Raw genomic sequence first — 25162 nt, 5'->3', positions numbered from 1 at the left:
GTATAGGGCTGTATCTAGTCCAGTTTTCCTGTTTATCAAAGAAACAGAGTGTCAGAAGTATTAAGCCTAAGATCATACAGCCAGTAAGGAAGGAGCCGACAAGGAAGAATTGTTCTCAGTTTCCCTGACTTTCAATCTTTCCCTCTTTCTCTTTTGCTATATTTTTGAGATGAAAAAAGTAAAGTTTAACTTTATTTTTAACTTTATTAAAAACTTTATTAAAAGTAAAGTTTAACTTTATTTTTAACTTTTTTTTTTTTACTGTTTTTTTTTTATTTTTTCATGTTATTAAAGCTTGCATGGAAAATTTTCAACATTCACCCTTGCAAAACCTTGTGCTCCACATTTTTTCCCTCCCTTTCCCCCACCCCCTTCCCTAGATGGCAAGTAATTCAATATATGTTAAGCATGTGCAATAAGGAAAGTCTTTTTCCTAAATGTGTATGTGTTTATTGACTTTGCATCTAGTTAGTATTCATATGTCAGCATGGTGTTCCACTCCTCCTCTAGAACATATGCTCTCTGAGGGCACGAATCACCTAATTTTCTTTGTTCTATCCCCCCTCCCCCCCCATCTAGCTAGAAGTAGGAAAAGCTTAGGAAATGGCATTACTTGGCTTTTCTGTTGCTAACTGTACAGCTTTTTTTGCCTTCCAGGCCTGAGGATGGCAAGTGCTTCAGAAGGCCCAGAAATGCTGGTTGATCTCCCTGCAGTGGTCCAAGGGAGTGAGGGGGAGGACGTGCCAGTCTATCGGCTGCCCCACAAGCGAGGGCTCTCCAAGACCGGAGTGCTACCATCTAAATATGCAGCAGAGACATGGTATGCTACCCCTGCCCCATTATCGGGCCTTTCTCTCCTCCCCTTCCCTTTCATGCTTTCCCCTCTCCTCCATTCACCTCTATCTAGCTGTTCCTAAACGCCTTCTCTTTTAAGGTAACCTTCCATCAATTTCCCACGACTAGTATTATAATTGGTATACTGTAGGTGCTTAATAGCAGATTCATTGTTCAGCAGATCTGCTCTGTTTATATATCTGTTTTAGCTTTTTTTCTCTGTATTCTCAGTGCCTGTCATTGTACCAGACCCATTGTAGTGTTGACTAGTGACCGATTCATTGAATTATAATATGTTATCAAAGGGGGGTTGAATTTTGTGTTTGGCAAGGGGTCAGATTCTCCACTGTTTCCCTGGTTGTTGATTGACTGACTGATGGAGGTAGCCCTCTTGGGAATGCTCTCCATTCAGCTTATCTCTGTCCTTTCCAAAGGCAGGCCCCTAGAGCCGAGCCCCTGGGTGGCCGAGGTGGGCTGTCCCAGATGGTCTCCACAGGATCGGGGTCAAGAGCAGTTTCACACATGTGTACATCCACCCCCCTCATTTTCCAGATGGGGAAATCTGCTCTTGATATCTCATGTACCAGAAAGATAAAGACCATGGCCTTCTTCATCCCACGAGACTGTCTGGCGGGCCTTTTCCCATGAAGTTTGTTTATCCTTGAGACGCTGAATCTTTGAGCTAAATGGAATAATGTTTGTGATCATATTTTCCTGCTAAGATGCCAGAGTTAAGTGTGGCTCCCATGAGAACAATAGTCTATGTGAGCCTAGAGTCCGTCTCAGGTTTCTAAGCTTTTAAAGGAATAAATAACGTAGACAGCTACCTGTCATCTCCAGCCTGAGTGCTCTGGGCTTGACCCCCAAAAGCTTAATTATTGGTGACACTGAAGAAAACAGTGAATATTGATGGGGTGGGGGGAGGTCCCTCCCAGGGCCTGGAATCCTAAGCACTGTGACACCAGAGAGTGATTTCCCTACAAGCCATTTGTTTATCGTGGACAAGTCCTTAATGGTTGAAATCCCCAATGCACCTTCCTTTTGGAAGCGGGTGATTCATCATCATACATGAAACTCTAATGGAATATTTCTTTGGTCATTCATCATTTTTAGTCAGATTCAAACAATAATATTTTTATTGGAAGGTTTATATTTTTAGGGGGAAAACTCAGGCATTAATACTGGGTCAAGAGTAACAGCCACTTTTTTCCTTGTTATAAGGTTCCACCTTTGACAGAGAGTGTTCATCAGAATAAGCTATCTATAAAGGGATTAGCACAGTGCTCGGGACACAGTAGGTGTTTAATAAATGCTTTCCTCCTCTTTTCTTACCCTGTTAAATAGTGCTTTGTATGGAGAGTAGCAATTTTCTTTTTTTCAGTTTGCTTATAGTGATTGCATAAGATTTGTTAAATTCCCTGTGTGAAATGTAGTGAAAAGGAGGCCCTATGGCATCATGGGAAAAGGGGCCAGATTGTGAAATCAGGGTAGCCACATTAGAAATCTGTCACTAGTGCTGAACTTGGACTCAAGAAGGCTCAATGGTCTTAATGAACCAGCTCTGATTGGAATTGTGAAATGATACGGCATCAATTAGCTCCACAAACTTAGTCAAGTCATCTTTCCTTTCTGGGACTTGTCTCAACTACAAATGTGGATAATAATACCTGTAGCATCTGCTTCACAGGGTTGTTCTGAGGCTGGAAAAAAGATAACAACAACTTTTTTTTGTGAGTATTAAAATACTGCATATATAGAGGCAAGAGAATATTATCACTACTATTTTGGGGTCATTTAATGAGTGCCAAGTGTTAGGGTAGGATGACTGGGTTTCAGTATTGACCTCATTGTCCTCATGCCGATTGTCCATTGGCAATTTACATTGCCTTTTATTCATCTGTGAGATGAGCATAATGATGGGTAATAATTTTCATTATCTGTGTTGATTAAAGTTTTATACCAGTGTGCACAAGTAAGCGTTAGATGAAAATATTAGCTCTAAAGCCAGCAAAAAAATTCCAAAGTGTTCTTTCCTCCCTCCCTCCCTTCCTCCTTCCCTTCCTTCTCTTCTCTCTCTTTCCCTCTCTTCCTCCTTCTTCCTTCCATTCTTTCTTCTACCCTTACTTTCTTCTTTTTCCACACCCATCCTCAAAACCCAAATGAACCAAAATAATTTCTGTTGACCTCAAAGGTTTGCAAAGTATTGTCCTTCTGGTAGGCAGTGTGACCATATTTTATGTTCTTACAATATCTTTTTCCAACATTTTCTTTTGTTTCTGTCTGTCTGTCTGTCTCTCTCTCTCTGTCTTTCTGTCTCTCTGTCTCTGTCTCTGTGTCTATGTGTGTGTGTGTGTCTCTCTTTCTCTCTCTCTCTCTCTCTCTCTCACACACACACACACACACACACACACACACACACACACACACACACTTTGTAGCAATAAAAGTATTTAAGTCAAATTGAGTTTCAAGGATCTTGTCACCATCATTCTCCCCTCCCCGTAAGAGAACAGAATTTCCCCAGTAGTCTTTTGGCACCAACCTTAGACAAGTACATGGTAGAGGAGGGAGTTGGTCTTCCCTCCTGTGACTTACTGGCTGTGGAATCCTGAACAAATTATTTCTCCTGTTAGGCTTCTTCCTTATTGTGTAGGATGATAATTTACAGAGAAATTAATATACAAGATACATAACAATATAAAACACATAAAAAAGAAGTCTTAAAGTGATGCTCATAAAGAATATTTTTAGGTTTTTTTCTGGGAGTCACATCTACCTCTGAAATTCAGTGATTGTGCAAACATATCTGTATGCTCTTCGGAAAGTCAAAGTCTTTTTGGGCCTCAATGTTCTGGACCATCTCTAAAGTTCCTTCCAGTTCTAAGCCTCATAGTTCTGAGAGTCTGAGCTGGGTGAGAGTTGTCTCAATAGGGATAGACTAACGCAGATCAGAGAAGTTTGAGAAACTATCCCAGCAGGACGATTACAACCAAGCCTTTAATGTTTGGAGTTTCCTTCTCACATTCAGTCAGGTTAGTGTGTTAAAACATTGTCAAACAAAAGAACGTCAGGTATTGTTGCTAAGAACATCTGTAACTTAAAACAACAACAACAACTCCTGGATAAATTTTGTTTTGCGATCACTTTCATTCCCCAGTGCATCTCTTTCTTAGCCTCTTGTCTGAGAACCAATTTTTATAATAAATAATTTAGAAGGAGGGAAAACAGTTCAGCCAAATCAATGTATTGGGCAAGTTTGATAGGATACATTCTATCTCTAGGCTCCCTCTCCTTTGTGAAGAAAGTGGTAGCTTCCTTCTCCTTCCTCATCTTTGTTACTAAACTTGAGCATTCTCATTCTGCAGCATTCACTTTGGAAGGCTGATCATCCTTGTCCTGACTTGTGAGCCACTCACTATTTGTTTTACTCCGCTAATAAATTCAACTCCTAATCAAGATCTGGAAAACAATGTTATTTAATCTCCTTGGATTTGGGAGATCAGGTGGCATCAGACAATGGGCAAGGAAGTTGAAATTGATCAGGGGCATCTTCAGGCTTGGAAAGAGCATCCCAGAATCTCAGGCTTGGCAGGGACCTTCCTGCCTGGCCAGTCCAAACTTCTATGATGTGGTGACACAGTGTCTGCTTGAAAACTTCCAAGGAGATAGAACCCACCATTTCTGAGGGAGTTTTGAATTTAAATTGAATTCCTCTCCACTTTCTACCCCAGTGCTCTTGTTCATCCTTTTAGTGCTCAGAAAAGCAAGTGCAATCTCTCTTCTATTTGATCATTTCTTCAAATAACTGAAAACAACTGTATCTGCCTTCCTTCTTCTCTTCTGGTGAAAGCTGTTCAGCTGCTTCAATCTCATATGTCATAGAATATATGCCCTCCTCTCACCTCATTGTGCCCCTCAGTGCTTTAGCTTATCAATATTCTTCCTAAACCATGGTGTCCAAAAGTAATATAATGTTAATGGTTCCCCAGAAACAAATAAACCTTTTATTTTTTCTTCCTCATTATGTTGACTCATTAAGCTTGCATTCCACTAAAGCCCTCAGATCCTTTTCTGAATAATTACCATCTACCTTGTGAAGTTGATTTTTTTGGTTACCCAGCTAACAAGATTTTATATTTGTCCCTCTTTCATTTTATTATATTCAGCTCAATGTTATACCATCCCTCATGGTTTACTCCTAGAAGACAAAGAAAAAAAAAGTCCCTTTTTGCTGTGGACCATTCAATGTAGCCTATTTTCTGTACTCCCAGTAGTTTCTTGTTTTGTTTGGCTCTTGGTTTCTTGTTCAGTGGGAATGTAATAAAATTTTATTGTTAAGTTTTGAAATGAGTTGTCTTATATTGTGATGATAATTCTCTTTCAGCAGTGTAACTTACAGCTTTTTTTTTTTCCCCAGTGATTTGCCAGAGAGAGAAGAAGGTGAAGGAGAAGAGACTCCAAACTTCAGTCACTGGGGTCCACCTCGAATGTATGTTGATTTATATATTATTTCATTTTTTTAAAGTGTGACCAAAGACTTAATTTTCATTTATTTGATGTTAGTGAGCTTATTAATTTTTATTAAGGCTCAGGAGTTATGATAATATTTATGTAAGCTGGGATGAAAAATTCCATTCCACAAGCATCAGTCATCAACAAGGATTTATTAATTAGTTTCTCTGTGCCAGGGACAGTGTTTCTCAAAGTACACATTTCGACTCTGAGACAGGAGATCCTGAATTCAACTCTCACCTCTGACACAAAAAGACAAGTCATTTCTCCCAGGGTCCCATGCTGCTCTCTGTGACTAAGTTATACTCAATGGATAGAGGAAAGATTCGATTATAGGAGAGAATTTGAAACTGAAAGTAAAAATTAATAAAAAGAGTTACAGAGAAGGTGTTGACCCATATGGGTCAAGACAATCATCTCACCTGGAATTAAATGAAATCACTGGTCATTTCCTGCGTCAGACTTTGTGCCAGGTTCTAACAATTATTGATGCTTTTTAGTCATTGGATCCCAAGATTTCATTTTGTGTTTTCTTGACATAACTTAGTGCTTGGTGCGCAGTAGTTACTTTTGTTGTTCAAACTCTCCTGATCTGAGTTGGGTTTTGTTGACAAAGATCCTGGAGTAGTATGCCATTTCCTTCTCTAGCTCCTTTTACAAATGAGGAAACTGAGTCCAAAAGTGGTAAGCAATGGTCCTCAAACTTTTTAAATAGAGGGCCAGTTCACTGTCCCTCAGACTGTTGGAGGGCCGAACTATAGACACTCTGTCTCTTCCCCTCAGCCCATTTGCCATAACCCGGCGGGCCACATAAATGTCCTCAGCGGGCCGCCTCTGGCCTGTGGGCTGTCGTTTGAAAATCGCTGGGGTTAAGTGACTTGACAAGGTGTTTGTCTGCCTCGTAAGTGTCTGAAGCCAGATTTCAATTCAGGAAGATGAGTTCTAGACATACACAGATAAAAATGAAATCATTTCTGCTCCCAAAGAGCTCACCATCTGTAGTGCTAGATATCATGTACATATTAAATGTATATAAATACACACATATATATACATAATATATATTAAGACCATTGTGTACACAATACACATCCATGCTTGTCCATACTTCAAGAACACATGAGCAAAGCAGATGGAAAAAAAAACCCTGGATGAAAAGACACTAGCACCTGAGAAGTTTAGAGTAAAAAACAGGCTTGTCTTCAAGAAACTTATACCTCCATCCTTGTAACTCTGAGGTCTATTTAAGTATATTTATGGCACTGAGAGCTTGGAGACCTGGGAATAATAGAGAACTTTTGTTCTCATGATTTCATTCCAATGGACCAGGGTGCAAGATGTACACAAATTTATTCATTTAAAGACTTTTGCTAGTATAACACGTTGATTTTATTTATTCATTTTATATTTATTATTATTCATTTTTAAACATGTACAATGTAATTAAGTTTGGGAAAGGAGACATTACTTCCCAAATCGTGTCAACAATTATTGTAGACCTTTCACTTGAAATGTTGAGAAAAATTTATGCAAACTTTTGACCATTTCTAGTGGGGTCTTGAAATTCCTAGTGATTTATAAAGTGCTTACTGTGTATGGCCAGATCCCAAGAATGCCAAAAAAGCAGTGAAATGATGGTTACCTTGGGAGAACCTCCATTCTGTGAGCGAGGAAGGGGTCTTGACAAGTAGACAGATTGTAGAGCATGTGCAGGAAACCCCTGATGATGAGTGGGAAAGGGACCAGAGACCACCACCCAGAAGTGATGACTCCTGAACTGACTGTTGGAGAAAGAGCAAAGTTGGAAGCCATGGCCAGCTTGTGTTTGGCTTATGATTTTAGCCAATGTGTAGGGTCCCATTTTTCCACTCAATGTGGTCTTTCAGTGCTTCCTTAAGAAGATGACCTTGTTTTCTTAAGGGCTTTGCCGCTGAAGCATGAATTTGAGCCAGCAGGGAAAATAACCACTAGCTCCACAATACTAGCTTTGAAGTCAGGAAATCTGGTTTCAAATTCCACTTCCATTATGTGAATCTCTGTGATTTATGTTCCTGCATACCAGTTTCCCTAAATCTGTAAAATGGGCATGTTGGACAAGCCGGTGTCTAAGTTCCTTTTTGGCTCTTGGTCATTTCTCATGGGAGCTCTCCCGGGTCCTACCAACTCAGAAAGGCTTTAAATGTGGGTTAATGAGGGACTCTGAAGCGCTGAAGACCAGTCTAGCAAACACTGGCAAGCTCTTCACCCCTCAGACACCCTTCAGACACGGGGTGTCAAGTCAACAAACTATTATTTTTGGCAAAAACAACTCTTCAAGGCCATTTACTAACTGATATTTAGGCTGCAATCTGCATCAGGTATGGGAGCACCCACAGTAACAGATTATTGCTCTAGGGAATTGTATTTAACATTATTGGGATATGGCCAGGGAGGGAATATATGAAGAGCCAAGAGGGGTTGCAGACATAGAGTCGAACTCCCTCACTTTAGACATAAGGACACTGATGCTCAGGTGAGGTAAGTGACTGTCCAGATTTCCCAGGTGAGGTCATGGACTATATTTCTGTGGGAAGGAACCTCTGCTGCCTGCTACTTCAGCACCTTCATGGTTCAATGGGTAGCAATCCAGGCCTGAGTTCAAATCTTGCCTCGGATACTTAGTAGCTGGGTGACCCTGGCCAAGGCATTTAACCCTACTTGCCTCAGTTTCCTCATGTATAAAATGAGAATAAAAGTTGCACCCATCTCTTGAGGATTTTGAATGGATCTAATTCTATAAAGTCCTTTGCAAATTTTAAAGTACTCTTTAAATGCTTATAATTGTTGGTGTATAGATGAAGCAATCAAGGCAGAGAGATCATATGCCCGAAATTACTCAGGTAACATCATAGATTCTGGATTGTGACCTTAATGGACCTTCAGAGAACATAAAGTTAGATCTTCTCCTTTCATAGGTGAGGAAAATATAAAGCAGCTTTCCCAAGATCACAGGAATTAAATATCAGAGGTTGGATTTGATGTCAGGTTTTCTGACTATAATACATCATTCTTCTTCCTACCCTTAATGCCTCTCCTTCCCTTCTGACCCCTGAGCATGCTGACTTCAGCATTGGGAAATAACCTCGTCAGCATGTCATGGCTCTGATTACAAAGGCTGGTCAGGTGTGGTCAGAAGGTATACACCTGAAACTTCATAGAACTGTCAATGCTCCCAAGAGATTTCTCCATGTGGCCCAAAGTCTTTGTTTGCCATTGAAATTTGGCTTTTCCCCCCAACTTAATACCATTTTATTTTTTTTCCCCAACTACAGGTAAAGATAATTTTCAACATTCATTTCTGTAAGATTGTAAGTTCCAAATTTTTCTTTTTCCCACTCTTCCCTTCTTCTCTCCTTCCCCAAAGAGCCAGCAATCTGATATGTCATACATGTACAATGAATTTACAAGTCAATTCTGCCAAGCACTTAGAGAACATTTAAAGAACAAAAAAATAACCAAAATCCTGACAAATTCCTTTTTATGACACAAATATGGTGCTGATACCTAAACTAGGAAGAGTCAAAACAGAGAAAGAAGATTAATTGAATTTCCTTAAAGAATATTGATATAAACAGTTTAATTCAAATATTAGCAAAGAGTTTATAATTCTTTATCACCAGGATAATCCAAGATGACCAGGTGGAATTTATAAAAGAATCCAGGACTGGTTCAAAACAGGAAAACTATCAGCATAATTGACCATATCAATAAAAACTGATGATTATCTCCATAGATGCAGAAAAAAAACTTTTGACAAAATACAGCACCCATTCCTATTAAAAACACTAGAGAGCATAGGAATAAGTGGATGTTTCCTTAAAATGATAAGCAGCATCTTATATAAACTTTCTAAAACAGGGATTCTCAAACTACAGCCCGGCTGGGTTATGGCAAATAGGCTAAAGGGCAGAGACAGAGTGTGAGCTTTTGTTTTTTTCTATAGTCCGGCCCTCCAATAGTCTGAGGGACAGTGAACTATTTAAAAAGTTTGAGGACCACTGTTCTAAAACAAGCATTATATGTAATGGTGGGGATAAGCTAGAAGCATTCACAGGATAATCAAGGGTGAAAAAGGGATTCCTGTTATCACCATTGTTATTCAATATTATACTGGAAATGTAAGCTTTGGCAAGGAGAGATGTGGTTTCTAAGTGGAAAAATATAGTGTCAATGGAAAGACTACTGGATGAAGTATTAAAAGAGATAAAGGTATGACTTCTGCATTGGGAGATAAGGTTCCTTGGCCTGAGGCATAATAGAGATGGACAAAAGTTATAGGGAAATAAAAAGACTGTTCTGAGCCCCCTCTGAAGTGAAGGCCCTGGGGCTCATGGCTCTGCCCTCAAATCAGTCAGGGAGCAGAGAGGGTGAGGAGTCCGGGAATATGGGGAGAAGGTGGTTTTTAGGAGGAGCTTTGAAGGGTGTTCATGTTCTTGCTTGTGTGCCCATGGATGGTGTATAAAACTGGGTAACCAGAGCTGAGATAGTCTTAATACACAGTATTAAATACAACATACATGCAGAGAGACAGAGACAGAAACAGACACAGATAGACATAGAGAGATATAGATAGACTGAAACAGAGAGACACTCAGAGAGGACAGAGACAGAGGGGAGGGGTTCCTCAACACACAATGCTGTGTGACTCCAGTTGATTCCTTATCTGCTTTGAGTCCTTATTGCTTCATCCATAAAACTAAGAGGAAGGTGAGCTAGATGGAGTCAGCCTCAAAGCTAAAGAGATTCACACATAATTGACTTTGTAACTTCAGGCAAAGGAATAACTATCTCCGTGCCCCCCAGACAAGCCTTTAAAAATCACAAATTGCAGAATGGATGTCTGTGGGCTTTGGCAAAGGGAACTTCTTCACCAGGGAAATTTCAGGTCCAGGTGACCCCAAAATCATAATTGATAAACATGTACGATTCCTTCAGTTGTACCTGAGGGCATTGAGTCCCTGTTAGTCCCACAGTCTAATCCAAGCTCCTTTTGGCCCATCACAGCCTGACACCTGCTTGCTTTCTCAGGCTTTAACAAGCCTTACTTTGCTCCTTTCATGTTTCCTTTACTCTAGTCAAAGTCACTCCCCTGCTATCCTTCCCACACAAAATTCCCACCCATTTCTTCTCTCCATGCTTTTGCTCAGGCTGTGTGCCCTGCCTAGAATGCCAGTCTTTCTCACTTCTGCCTCTTAAAATCCTCTTCAGAGCTCACTGCAAAAGCCTCCTCCAACCTGTCCCCCATTGCTCTCAGGACCCTTTGCCCTGCATTTGGACCTTCTGCTTTTAACCTCTATTTAATAAGGAAGCCAGCACTGTTTTTTCCCCAATTTCTCAGCAACTACACTAGTTTTTGACTTCTCTGTCATATCTCTGGCCTGAATGCCTTGCTCTGTATCTTCCCCTTCCTCAATGTCTACCCTGCTCTCAGCTTCCTTATATGGTCTTTCACATTAGTTTATAAACTCCTTGAGGACAGTTTCTTTTTATTTGTACTTGTATCCCCATATTTAGCACAGTGCCCGGTACTTAGTAAATGTTCATTATGTAGTATTTTAAATAATAAAATAATAAACATTAATATTGAATTGTTATCTACATACGTATTTATATATAATTAATATTAAAATCATTAATATAGCAATAAACATGAAATGCTTGTAATTGCCTCTCTCCCCCCCTTTTATTTTACATGTAAACATAAACCCAGATGTACTGTCCATGTTCTCTCAGCCTGTAGATTGTGTGTTCTTTGTAATCCAGCATAAGCCCTTTAATTAGTAGTTCTTGAGGATTTCCTCAAGGACCTTCATCTTCTTGTTTGCCCTTGTTCTGATTTCTTCTAGCCTATCCCTGCCCTCCTTGAGAAAAACAAACAAACAAATGAGAATCATATGTGATAGTTCTTTTAGGCTTACAAAGCATTGCACTTAAAAACTCATATTTATCTCATTAATGATCATGCACAAAGTTTTCTTTGCCCTGGATACAATATCTGAAATCTAATACAGGTTATAGAGTTCTAATTTGCTACAGTAAGTCTTGAGGCAAGCCTTTGCATTTCTGGGTTTGGGGGAAAGTTTTCCTGACAAGTGTTAATTTTCTTCTTCTTCTTTTTTTTTTTTTTTTTTTTTTCCTTTTTGAGGCTAGGGCTAAGTGACTTGCCCAAGGTCACACAGCTAGGAAGTGTTAAGTGTCTGAGATCATATTTGAACTCAGGTCCTCCTGAATTCAAGATTGGTGCTCTATCCACTGCGCCACCTAGCTGCCCCAAGTGTTAATTTTCTTCTTCGAATTTTTACCCCCTGATCTCTTTATTCTGTTTTCTTGGATCAAACAGACAAGTTCCCTCTCTTTTCTACATATGTATCCTTTTGATACCTTCTCCTCTTGAGGCTAAACATCTCCAGTCCCTTCAGCCAATCCTATGACATAAAGTCGGGCAGGCCGCCATCTTGGATAGCTTTCTTTAGCCATTTACGAGCTTCACAGTGTTCTCTGTAGACTGTGATGAGCAGTTTTTTGGTACCTAAACCTACTATCTTGACTATAATAGGTCGTTAATGAACATTTCTTGGTCAGCCTTCTATGCAATAATCTTCATCCTTCTTGTCCTTGCATGTAGTCCAATGGGATATCCTTCAATTACCCCAAAATAGCTCTCATTATCTTCCTAAACCTTGCCTTCTCTTGCCCAAATTTAGCCAGTCTAGATCCTTTTGATATCTTCATTTGTTATGGGAACATGTAGTTGTGCTGGTTGCCCATGCTAATGGCTGACTTAGTTCTCATAGGTGAACTGAACCCAATGCTCTGTTTGTAGACTGAGCAGCACTGGAAATTAACTGGGGTCCTCACTAGGACTTTTCATGTCCTCGATCCTGAGGGGTATGTTGCTCTTGAAAGCAGGGAGACAGAAAGATCTGAGTTCCCATCCTGCTTTCCATGGTTATGTCACTTAGCCCCTTAGTCTGAGATGTGTGCAATATTGGCACCCGCAATGCAGGGATCCAGTGAAGAATCAATCATAGAACTCCCATGAGGCCTTTTATCAGTGCTCGTCTCTTTGTTGTCTGGCATTTTGTCTTTACACTACGGCTAGACTGTAGGTTCCACGAGGGATCCGAGTTGGAGGATCTAAAGGTAATTCTCCCCTGTTCCAAGCACACAGCAAGTGCCCCGCATCCCTCTAGGTCTGTATGGTTCTCCCGGACCCGGAAAAAGAATAATGCTCATTTGTCCTTTGCAGCGTGGAGATTGTGCGAGAAGCCCATGAGTCTCTTGGGATCAGTATCGTGGGTGGGCAGACGGTGATCAAACGTCTGAAGAACGGAGAAGAGCTGAAAGGCATCTTCATCAAGCAGGTCCTCGAGGATAGCCCGGCTGGGAAAACTAAGGCTCTGAAGACTGGGGACAAGATCCTGGAGGTAAAAATAGCTGAAATATCCAGACTTCCCTACCCTGGAAGGTTGGGGTGGGGGTTATGAGCAGGTTTTTTTTGGGGGGGCTGCCTTCCAAAGACCCTTTTTGGTCACCACATTGGGAATTGGAGAGGCTGCTGTGTGTCACCATAAAGAAAAGAAAAGAAAAAAAAAAAGAAACAGATTTTCAAAGGACTTTTTTCCAAAATGAGACAGATGGTGGGAATCACGCTTCTCCCACAGTCTTTCACAAATTTCTAAATTGGAAGCCGACTTGCCAGCAAGAGCCCCGTGCTTGTCTGGACTGAGGCGCCGGCCCCTGGGAATCATTCTTTTCTGATGAGCATCACATATGTTGGGCTTGGGTGGGGGGCCATGTGGATTTCAGGGGCACATCACGCCCCACAGCCTCTCACTGGAGACGTCCTTCGTGCTGGCTTTCTCAGGTGGTCCCTTTTCAGACCTCTGCCTTCTTGGAAGCCCTATGTTGCCCTTCTGTGGGCACAAAGAACCTTTTTCCTCATTTGCCCAGAGGAAGGTGTCTTTCTGTAGGTACCAGAACTGACATTGATATGCCTTCTTTCCATCCCTCTCGGGCTTCCTGGATCAGAATGGAACAATTTTATAAAGTCTAGGAAAGGACCCTAGAGTCTCTCTAGCCCCGGCACATATTTCTATTACAATGGACCCTTCTCTTCCACTCATACCCTTGATGGCTCTGGGACAATGACTATGTCTCTTAGAGCCTTAGTTTCTACATCTGTTAATAGAAGAAGTGCTTTTATTGTAATCTTTATATCTCCAGCTCAGGGCTGAGTAAAGAGAAGGAGATTAGTGAATACTTAATGAATGAAATAAGTCATTTTTGACATACCCATTCTGTGGCAGGTACAGTCTCTTCTGATTCAAAATCCAGCCATGTAGTCCTACAACTAACTTGGATTCCAGTTGAAATTAATATTATGTGTTATGTCTAAGGGCCCTTCTAAACCCAGGGACTTTACATAATTTTAAAAATTAACTATGCATATAATGAATATATTTTTGATATGTCTTGGGCAATCAGGCCTTTACATCTATAAAATAATGTAGAGTGCTGGGCCTAGAGTTAGAAATTCTCATCCTCCTGAGTTTGATTCTGCCCTCAGCTACTTATCAGTGTTTTAAAATATTTATATGATTTTGTGTCATTGTGCAATTTGGCAAAATGTATTTTTATTGGCTGTGTAACCCTGGATAAGTCACTTCACCTTGTTTGCCTCAGTTTCCTCATCTGTAAAATGAGCTAGAGAAGGAAATAGCCAACCCAAGAAAACCCAAATGGGGTCACAAAGAGTCAGACACATTGAAAAATAACTGAACAACAACATATCTCTATGGAGAATATACTGATATATTGAATATATTCATTATATATCAAATATCTTTTTCATATCTCTTCAACATATTCAATCTATTTTCAATATCATATGGATATTTTGAAGCAATAGTCAACATATATTGAATATCTTTTTAAAAATACAAATGTATAACAAGATACAGAATGAGAGAAAGATTATCCATCATAGGCAAAGTGCCAGCCTATCTTGGCAAAGGAGTTTCCTGTGCAATAGGCCTGGTTACTTGTGATGTGTCCCATGTGACATTTTTGAAGTCTAGGGCTAACTTTTGTTGTCCAGTTTCAGTTGAGCGTGCTTATGACGACGACCTAACCAAAGGCTGTCCATCAGGGATACTCCCCCACATTTTTGAATTCTCATTAATTGACGCCATGTTCTTTGCATAAGTCATATCTGCTTATCAGCGTTTTAAAATATTTATATGATTTTGTGCCATTGTACAATTTGGCAAAATGTATTTTTATTGGCTGCAGGCGGTACTTGCCCCTACCCTCCTGCCTTGAACACACACAAAAACTTGTATTCATCCATGAAACCCACCCAACTGTCTATGGAAATGTGGTCAGTTGTTTGTGTTTTTCAGGTGTCAGGTGTTGATTTGCAAAATGCAACCCACCAGGAAGCTGTGGAAACCATCAAGAGTGCAGGAAACCCCGTTGTTTTTGTTGTGCAGAGCTTATCCTCCACACCCAGGGTGAGCTTCGGGGACCATTGGGAATTCCTCCCCTTTCTGGGGGTCAGCTCTCTTCACGCAGCCACACATATACATATATCTACATGTATACAGCCATATACCTACATATGTACATACCCATATATATATATATATGGGTGTTTTATATATATATATATATGTATATGGGTGTTTTATATATATGAATATATATACATACATATATGTTTATATAAATATATACATACACATATATGTGTATGTAAATATATACATACATGTATTTACCCATATGTAAACATGCATCTAAAACTACATTAGCATGACTCACATATAATATAGATTTCTTTTTTGATTGAACTTTTTATATTTAACTTTATCTAAGATCAAGGATTACTAGTGTATTTTATTCCTAATAAATTCTCCTGCTGATCTTTAGTGTTTATGTATATCTTTTATTTCTTATCCCTGCTAACTCTTCTATTTCAATTCTGCTCCTTAATTTCCCTTGCTGTCACTTAACTCCTAGAAAGTCCCTTACTTTAGACTCATCCTATATCCATGTCTCTGCTACTTCCAGGCATTGCTCCTAATTCTGCCTTTTGGGGCCAAAAAGAACAAGCAAAGTGATCCATAACTCTATTCTATCTTTGACCTAGAGGCTTAGTGCCATCCTTGTTACTTAGTGGTTCCAAAACAATTATTTATTTTGAAACATGGCTGTCTCCAGAACTTAAATAGCACTTATTATATAACTTAGGTATGTCATTGCTTGCTTCATCTGCTAGCTTTTGGGAAGTTATGATTGGTGATTTTCAAAATCTTTAATTTTCCCATGCATTGTAGTGAAAAGAACTGGACTAAGGGAATTGCCTTCCATCCAGGCTTTCTTACGTGCTACCATGTGGGACAAGCAGTAAATCTGTCTGGACCGGTTTCTTCCATCTGAACTAGATGATCTCTGAGGGTCCTTGCGTATCTATATCTTTGATCTGACAATCAGCCTTTGCCCCTTCCTTGCCTTATGCCTTTAGGCCCCTCATTTTACCTCACTAGGACTCAGTTTATTCTTCTGAATACTGATTGAGTGATAGTAGATGGTCTTTGAAGCCCCCCTCCTCCAATCTGCTACTTTGATAATGTAGCTTCAGTATCAGAATGATGCCATGGGGTGAGAATTACAGAATCTTAGAATTAAGAAGGGCCTAAGATCTGTGTTTCCACCCACATGGATCCAAGACCATCAGTCACTCTGTGGCTTAGCATAGATCCTGACACTTGACAAGACCTACAAATGCTTATTTCCTTCCTTCCTTCCTGTCCATGAGGGATGTCAATTTTTGCCCCATGCAGCCTATTTAAATTTGGGACATCTCTTCATGTTAGAAAGTCTTTCTTTATATCCAGCCTTGATTTACCCCTTTTACAAGTGCCATCCACTGGGCCTAGTTCTTCCTTCCAGGGCTAAGTAACCTGTTTTCCCATGACATCTTCAAGTACTCGAAATGCTCCCTAAGTCATCTTTTGCCCATAATAAATACCTTCAGCCTCTTCTGCTGATCTCATCCACTTATGTCAAGGCCCCTAGAAGTTAGTCATCTGAGTTACCTTCAACCTTTTTCTTTTTATTAAATCTCCTATGAGGTAAGAAAATAAATTACTTTAAGGTCTGTTTATAAACATGGAAATTGAGGAACAGAAAGAAAGAATTGGCAAGGTTGAAGTATCATCATGATTTGTCCTAGTTCCATTTATGAATATTAACCTGAGAAGAGCTTAGCTTGTTCTTTTCAGACCCAGAAGGCAAAACTAGGAGCACTGCCTGCAAATAGCAGAAACATGGATAGAGGATGAGTCTAAAGTAGGGGACTTCCTAGGAGTTAAAGCTTTCCCCCCCGCCCAAAAAAAAAAATCATATCTTAAGAACTGCACGTATTTTTAAATATCAATTTGAAGTTGAAATTGCATCAACTTCTGTGTTTGTGCTTTAGAAGATGCATTAAAGTTTGAATGTGGCTAATTTGTCTGAAAGAAGTAAGAGTCTCTAGACTATCTCTCTAATAGTAAAGTGTTTTTAATGATTATAGTGTTGAAAATGAACTAATATGCAGAAAGTTTTTTAAAAATTACACAGAAATAAAACTCCTTCAAAAGGGTAAGGTCCATCTTGGATTTCTGGGAAGCATGCCTGTAAATAGGGTTGCAATCCAAGAAATTCTAATACACGGTTCCTCAGAGAGATCTCTTCCTGCTGACCTCTGTGGGTCTTTCCTTCCTTTAAATCTCATGCTTTTAACTCCTAGTTAGTGCTGCTCTCTGTGGTTCAGGTTCATGTCCTTATGTACTGTCTTTCTTAGAAATGTTTTAACAATATTCTATCAAATTAAATGCCGTTTTCTTACTTTCTTAGCAATTGATTTCTGACTGGCTACTACTCCTGGGAGTTTTTTATTACAAAATAAGATTTGGGGCGGATCCTAAACAGCATCGGTGACCTTCTGTGTTTCCTTTGCTTTCTCTCTCCAACCACACTTTAGCTCCAGAGTTGCACCCTAATTTGCCTTTCTGTGAAATATAGTACTCAGAATGATCTAAGCAATCTCAATATTGTTATAGTCCATAATAAGTTGTAGCATTTCCTGAGCTCTATTTATCCTCAGCCATCATCCTTCTTGGATGTTAGGTTTTTAAGTGAATCCATTGAGTTACTTCACTTATGCATTAGAGACCATTTCCCATAAATTTCATAGAAGAATTACTCATAAATCTCGTAGAGCCATATTGGATACTTGGTATGAAGTTTAAGACTTTTCTTTTCTTTTTGGGGGGTGTGGGGAGCAGGTAATCCCACCTGTGACTTCCAAGGCCAGCCATCCTCCCAAAACCCAGGAGCGAGAAAAAGAAGATAAAAAAGAAAAGGTGATTGTTCATTTCCTTTCTTATTGAAATGTCATTCTTCCTTCTTCTTTCCTTCTCTTACTCTTGATCTACTAAAAAAGACAAAGAGTCTCATGAGACAGGGAAGGACAAATAAAATATCAGCCCTGCCACAATCATATTAATAGTTATTGTACCTGGAACACAAAACAAGATTAAGTTGATTTTATAAATAATATTCATTTTAGAGGGGGTGGAGTGATCTTTGTTGTTGATCTGCCATTGATAAAGCACTGCTTACGTTAAGCATCTAGTGGTAGTGACCAATATGAGACACTTAGAGGAAGCAGTGGGCTATGTTGTAACTATTTATTTTGACTAATTATTCTTTTGAATTCCCTTTTATGGGCTGACTTCCCATTGAATTGTACAGTCCATGAATCAATTTGCTAACTGGTGTTTGTATCTCCATCATGAAACACAGTAATTGGCTTGCAGGAAGAAAATCTTCTTGCTCCTAATCTATATCATCCATTGTTCTCTCTCTCTGTCTCTCTCTGTCTCTGTCTCTGTCTGTCTGTCTGTCTCTCTCTCTCTCTCTTTCTCTGTCTCTCTGTCTCTCTCTGTCTCTCTCTCTCTCTCTCTCCCATCTATATACTAAATGCATTTGTTCATTGTAGCTTTAGTCCATTCCCTCAAGTACTGTACAGTCACTTAGAGAGAAAAGATTTATGTACTTATAAATTATACAAAATAGAACTCAGAAATATTTAATCAAAGCTTATAGATGTATTACCTTTGTGAGAAGTTTCAAGTGTCATCAAGCAGTCAATGGCCACTTGTATAATTGCATCAGATTGAATACATGCTTTGCTTCCATACATGGAGAAGCTCTATACTGCCAGGCAAAACAAGAATTCCAATGTTAATTTGAAGAAAAGAGGAAAAACTATCAGACCATATAGATTTTATCTAAATAATGTTCTTTATAAATATGAAGATTAGGGCAGCTAGGTGGCTCAGTGGAAAGAGCACCAGCCTTGAATTCAGGAGGACCCGAGTTCAAATGTGGTCTCAGACACTTAACATTTCCTAACTGTGTGACCCTGGGCAAGTCACTTAACCCCAGCCCCAGGGAAATAAATAAATAATTAAAGATATGTATATATATATATATATATATATATATATATATATATATATATATATATATATATATATATATATATATATAAATATAAAGATGATGGATAGATTTAAAGGATTAGTTTTGGTAGAGAGAATGCCTGAAGAGCTGTGGACAGAAGTTCTCAGTATTGTATGGAAAGCAGCAACAAAAGAAAAGAAGCAAGAAAACAAAATATCTCTCTAATTAGGCTTCACAAATAACTGAGGAAAGAAAGAAAGGGAAAGGAGAAAGACAAAGATATACCGAACTGAATAAAGAATTCAAAGAATAATAGAAAGAGAGAAAGTTTTCTTAAATGAATAATGCAAAGAAATAGAAAATGGGAATGGAAATGATGAGATCTCTTCAAGAAAATTAGAGATAGTGAGGCAAAGTTTCATGCAAAAATGAGTATGGTAAAAGAAAAAAGATAGAAGTAGAAGACGTGACAGGAATATGCAGAAAAACTACAAGAATGATTGTAATCTCATTGCTTCCATTTCATACACACTCATATACAAACATCATACACACTCCCTGTAGTGTGTTCAGAGATTCATTGGTGGATACCCAGTTTATTTCCTGTTCTTTTATTGTAAAACAAGAATGTACTATAAGCATTTTTATAAAGATGGGTCCCCTTTCCTTTTTCTTTGATCTGTTTTGGGTTTAGAAATATATTTCTCATTCAAAGGGAAAGCACAACTTATTGACTCTTTTTTGAGTGTGATATCATTTTTTTAACCTCTCATTTATTGGAAGATGGGTTTGTCATATACTTATGCTAATTCCCTATGCATCTCTATACATTTTATGCATCCCTTTGCACAAAGATTTTTCCCCTGTAAATTGACATCCATTTGGAACATGCTGAAGTGATCTGCAAAGTCTGCCACTAAATCAGGTTGGTTGGTTGGTTGTTGTTGGTTTTTTTCTTTTTTTTTCCTTCCCATACTCCTTTTCAGTTTTCGCCGCCACAGGACTGGGATTTTAACCCAACTCTAAATCCAGATCTAGTGATTTTTTCTAGTAACCAGAAATTCAGCCTCATTTGAAGACTTTCATATATGGGGAATTTGCATACTTTCAGAATAGGACATCATAATTGTCTTTAGCTCTAATTATTGGGAAGTTTTTCTTTATATCAAGCTTAAGTTTATGTCTGCAATTTCTAGTTAACACTAGTTTTCTTAAATGGGAAATGAGAGAGAGACAGACAGAGAGAGAGAGAGACAGACAGAGAGAGAGAGAGACAGAGAGAGGAGAGAGAGACAGAGAGAGGAGATTTAGAGACAGAGAGACAGAGAGAGGAGATTTAGAGACAGAGAGACAGAGAGAGAGAGAAACAGAGAGAGAGAGAGACAGAGAGACAGAGAGAGAGAGAAATATTGGATGGATGGATAGATAACTAAATAGATAGATGGTTGATCAAATAGATCGATAGATTGCAGATAGATAGCTGGATTAATAGATAGATGGATAATTAGATGGACAGATAGATTGGCAGATAGATGGATGGATAGATAATTTAAAAAATAGGTAACAGATAGATATTGAGATAAATGGATAGAAGGATAGCAGATAGATTGAAAGACAGGCAAAAGAGACACAAGATTTATTTGGTGCTTTAGTACTAACCTCTAAAAATACAAACAGAAGGAAAAAAGAAAAGATAGTCCCTCCCTTCAAGTACTTGTATTCCAAAGGAAAAAGACAGTATGTTAAAGAAATCTGTGAAGATCACGGCAAGGGAAGAGCTGTTAGGTGGGCTCTGAGACAACACCGAGAAGTTGTATTGTGGACTGGTTTAAGGTGAGAATCGATGGCACTGAGATAATGGTTTTGCCAGTGTTGGAAGGCTCCTGGGAATGGAGTGTTACAGGTACTCTTTGCCTCAGGAGTGTGTGTCAGTCCAGATAAGAAAGGCCTTTCAGTAAGCAGCTATTAGAGCTGGACTCTGTATTTATTAGCTATCTAGGATGGCTAAGTGTAAAGCCTCAAGGCTATTAGGGCTTTCACACACCCTGGTCCCTGCAGTAATAACAATAGAGAAGTTCTGTCCTGGGATTCCAGGTTTTTTTCTTTGGTTATTAATTTTTCATATCTTCTGAATGACTTCCTGTAGAGTGTCCATTTGATTCTTGCATTTCTTAATCTCTGTGGAACCAGCTGTATTTCACTGCTTGTCAGGGTCCACAGCCTAATGACTCTGAGCTCTTAAAAGTAGCTCTTTCTAGTTAGCACTCTGAAGTTGAAAAGTTGGATGGAGATATTGGACTTTAACCGATAAGATGTGTTGCTGGTCTCGGGAGTATTGAGCCACAATTCACCAGTTGGATGGACCCAGCTTTGGGGGAGAGAGAACCTTCAGAGTAGCTGGCTGATCTCTCTATTTCCCAGAGACCCTTCCAGTTATCCTAGGTTTTTCATTAAAATGTCCCTTAAGAGTAATAGCGCCCCCCCCTTTTTTTTTAATAGAAAGTAAAGATCCTGCTTTTTCAAATGTGATCCATTTAATAAGGTACAATTAAGTTACTGCTCTTCATCTTAGAAAACTTGAATGGGGGATATGGTAGAGATGGGGTTGACCTTAGAGCCAGGAGACTTTCTGGTCATCTTTTTCCTGCTCCCACTTGAACTCAGATGTTCTTCTCTGGAATTCTGAGCATTTATGGTTAACTTTACACCATAGAGGAAATTTCAGCCTGATTAATTATCTGGTACTTGAAAATAAGAATTTTTCAGGGATTGGAATTCATAGTCTTTCCAGTGTCTATGTGTACCTATGTGAACATATATATGTGTGTATATCTAATTTCTCAATAAAGAAGCTACCCATCCCAGTGCTGATTGTCACTTGCTCTGTAACTTAGCTTCTCAGAGGTTGTCTGGGACTTTGAGTGGTTAAGTCATTTGCCAAGGGCCAGAAAGTCAGCATGTGTCAGAGATAGGATTTGGAGCCAAGTCTTCTTGATCTGGATACTTGTTCTTTATTCATTAATCACTTTAATCTTGTGTGTGTGTGTGTGTGTGTGTGTGTGTGTGTGTGTGTGTGTGTGTGATTGTCTTCCTAGTTGATGTGATCCTCTCAATTTCTAATTATTAACCACCACAAAAAAAAGTTCTAGTAACATATATGTACAAGTATGTCCCCTCCCACTAACTCCCCTTTTTTTTTAATGTCTTTTGGGATACAAGACTAATAGTGACATTGCTGGATCAAAAGTAACGCATTGGGGCAGCTAGATGATGCAGTGGATAGAGCACCAGCCCTGGATTCAGGAGGACCAGAGTTCAAATCTAGTCTCAGACACTTAACACTTCCTAGCTGTGTGACCCTGGGCAAGTCACTTAACCCCAGCCTCAGCAAAAAAAAAAAAAAAAAAAAAAAAAAAAAAGTAATGCATTGTTTGCCTTTGAAACATAGTTCCATATTTCTCTCCCCAGGATGGTTGGTTCAATTCACAACTCTACCAGCAGTGCATTAGTATCCCAGTTTTCTCACATCCACTGCAATATTTATAATTTTCTTTTTTTGTCATATTAGTCAATCTGATTGATGTGAGGTAGTTTTTCAGAATTTTTAAAAATTTGCATTTCTCTAATCAGTCGTGATTAAGAGCATTTTTTTATGTGACTTCAGGAAGCTGTGTGTGTGTGTGTGTGTGTGTGTGTGTGTGTGTTTATCTGAAAACTGCATATCCAAATTCTTTTGTCACCTGAGGTATTGTTGAGGGTATTCTTCAGCAGAGGATGGCCATCAAGGTCCCTTCTAGTTCTAGAAATTCTGTAATATGTAACATGATGACAGTTCTCCATCAAGGAGTGATCTTGTGGGTCTTTTTGTTCCAGTCCTGTTGTTATATATTGACTGAGGCCCAGGTAGTTTGAATGAATTGGCCAAGTTTAACCAGGTACTAAGAGGTAATAGGTAAGATTTTTCCCCAGGCCTGCTGATTCAAGAGCCAATGACCCCTTTCTACTATGTGACACTTCTTCTGTGATCCTGCTTTTTCAAATGTGATCCATTTAATTAAGTACAATTAAGTCACTGCTCTTCATCTTAGAGAACTTGAATGGAGGATATGGTGTGGCCAGGAGACTTTCTGGTCATCCTTTTCCTGCTCCCACTTGAACTCAGATGTTCTTCTCTGGAATTCTGAGCATTTAGGGTTAACTTTGGACCATGTTGTTCCCATAAGTCATCCAACATGCTGCCTCCCATCACTGAAAACCTTCCATTTCACTCCCAACTTCCATTTATGTGTCTTCTCTTTCTATTAGAATGTAGGCTCCTTGAGGTTGGGTAAGGTCTTGCCTTTCATCCTCAACTTTTAGCACCATTCTTGGCACATAGAATGAACTTAACAGTTTTTCATTCCTTTAGGCTCCTTCCCCAATTTCCTCCCTTTCTTATTCTCTTCTTGTTTGTTAATACAAATCACACCCTTTGTTTCCTAGGCCCATAGTTGGGCTCTATAGTCTCTGCCTTGTTTTTAACTCCTATGAGAGTTCTTTTACTTTTCTTCCTTTTTACTTTCCTTTTCCTGCTTTCCCTTTAATCTTCTTTTGCTTTTCCCTCTCCTTTCTACATCTTCCTGTCTCTTCTTTTCATCTCTGCATTTTATCCATTAATCCTTTACTTTTCTCCCTTATTTTCCTTCCTTGTGTCTCTCTTTTTTTAATCCTTCCATCATCTTTCTCTCATTGTCCTTCATTACTCTTCTTTCTCCATTTCTTCAATTTGTCTCATGTGATGCTGTCTACCAGATATCCCTCCTTCATTTTTGCAGGTACTTTTATCCCTTCATTGAGAACCATGTCTGTATCATTGGTCCTCTTTGTTTTGAGAAAATGGTCCTCTCCACAAATTCAAATACTTTATATGGCACCCTATAAATATGCTCCTGATCCAAGTGAAAATTAGGCAGGCACTCTGAGAATCCAGTACTTCATAAATGGAAAATCATTAGGCATTTCTGCAAAGATCAAAGATTAAATTCTCTTCTCTGATTCCACTGTGAGCAGGGAGGCTGTTCCATTATACATGACTTCTAACTGTTCCTCATTTGGACCATGGATCCAGGGCTCCATTAGCAATATTCCATCTTGTGCAGAAGTCTTGTCTTTTCCAGTGCCTGTTCCACTTAGGGCACTAATATTTCTGATAGCCCAGTGTCTCTGCACATATGTGTAAGTATTTAGCAATATATCCCAGTGTGCACACCTCTGGTTAGATTAATGAAGTTGAATTTTTAAAATTTAATTCATTAGCAGCAGCATGATGTCATGGAGAAATGGTATACCTATAACAGCACCTGAGACAGTGAATGAGTAATAAATGTTTTTTTCTTTCATTCCTTCATTCATTGTATCCTAGACAAATCTTTCCAAAGCTGTAAATCACAGAAGAGAGCGAATTACCGTTAGAAGGAGCTACCTTTGATTTAAAAAAAAATAATGTCAAGTGCCTTTTTGTTTCCCCCCAAAAAAAACATAATCCCAAGTCACCTAAAAAAAATCTTTAATACTTCTTAAGTTGACTGTTGCAATTGCCTTCTTGATGGTGTGGCCTCCCACTATCAATAAGTGTTACATGGTTCCTGCCTCCTTTCATCTCTCCCTCTCCCCTTCTCCCTTCCTTCCTTCCTTCCTTCCTTCCTTCCTTCCTTCCTTCCTTCCTTCCTTCCTTCCTTCCTTCCTTCCTTCCTTCCTTCCTTCCTTCCTTCCTTCCTTCCTTCCTTCCTTCCTTCCTTCCTTCCTTCCTTCCTTCCTTCCTTCCTTCCTTCCTTCCTTCCTTCCTTCCTTCCTTCCTTCCTTCCTTCCTTCCTTCCTTCCTTCCTTCCTTCCTTCCTTCCTTCCTTCCTTCCTTCCTTCCTTCCTTCCTTCCTTCCTTCCTTCCTTCCTTCCTTCCTTCCTTCCTTCCTTCCTTCCTTCCTTCCTTCCTTCCTTCCTTCCTTCCTTCCTTCCAAAAATATGCAGATAGTTTTCAACATTCAACCTTGCAAAATCTTTTGCTCCAAATTTTTCTTTCTCCCCCCTACATTTCCACTAGAAAGCTAGTGATCCAATATATATTAAATTTCCACAAATATCATGCTTCACAAGAAAAATCAGATCAGAAAGGGAAAAAAAAAAAAGAAAGTTAAAAAAACCCCGAGAAAACAACAATAAAAAAAGGGAAAATATTATGTTTTGATCCACATTCCATCCCCACAGTCTTTTCTTTGGGTGCCGA

The 25162-nt window shown here is 39.2% G+C and overlaps 1 protein-coding gene across 1 annotated transcript in view; it reads left to right on the top strand.

The window, feature by feature from the left end:
• Window positions 1-25162, top strand: part of PATJ (PATJ crumbs cell polarity complex component) — a 335316-nt gene that overhangs the window by 143367 nt on the left and 166787 nt on the right. Inside the window, 5 exon segments of the mRNA XM_074265778.1 lie at window positions 658-820; window positions 5252-5323; window positions 12635-12812; window positions 14790-14900; window positions 17721-17798. Of these exon segments, the coding sequence (XP_074121879.1) occupies window positions 658-820; window positions 5252-5323; window positions 12635-12812; window positions 14790-14900; window positions 17721-17798 (602 nt within the window).

The sequence above is a fragment of the Sminthopsis crassicaudata genome, chromosome 4, assembly GCF_048593235.1.
Source record: "Sminthopsis crassicaudata isolate SCR6 chromosome 4, ASM4859323v1, whole genome shotgun sequence".
Classification (NCBI taxonomy): Eukaryota; Metazoa; Chordata; class Mammalia; order Dasyuromorphia; family Dasyuridae; genus Sminthopsis; species Sminthopsis crassicaudata.
This window is presented reverse-complemented; position numbering and strand designations above follow the sequence as displayed.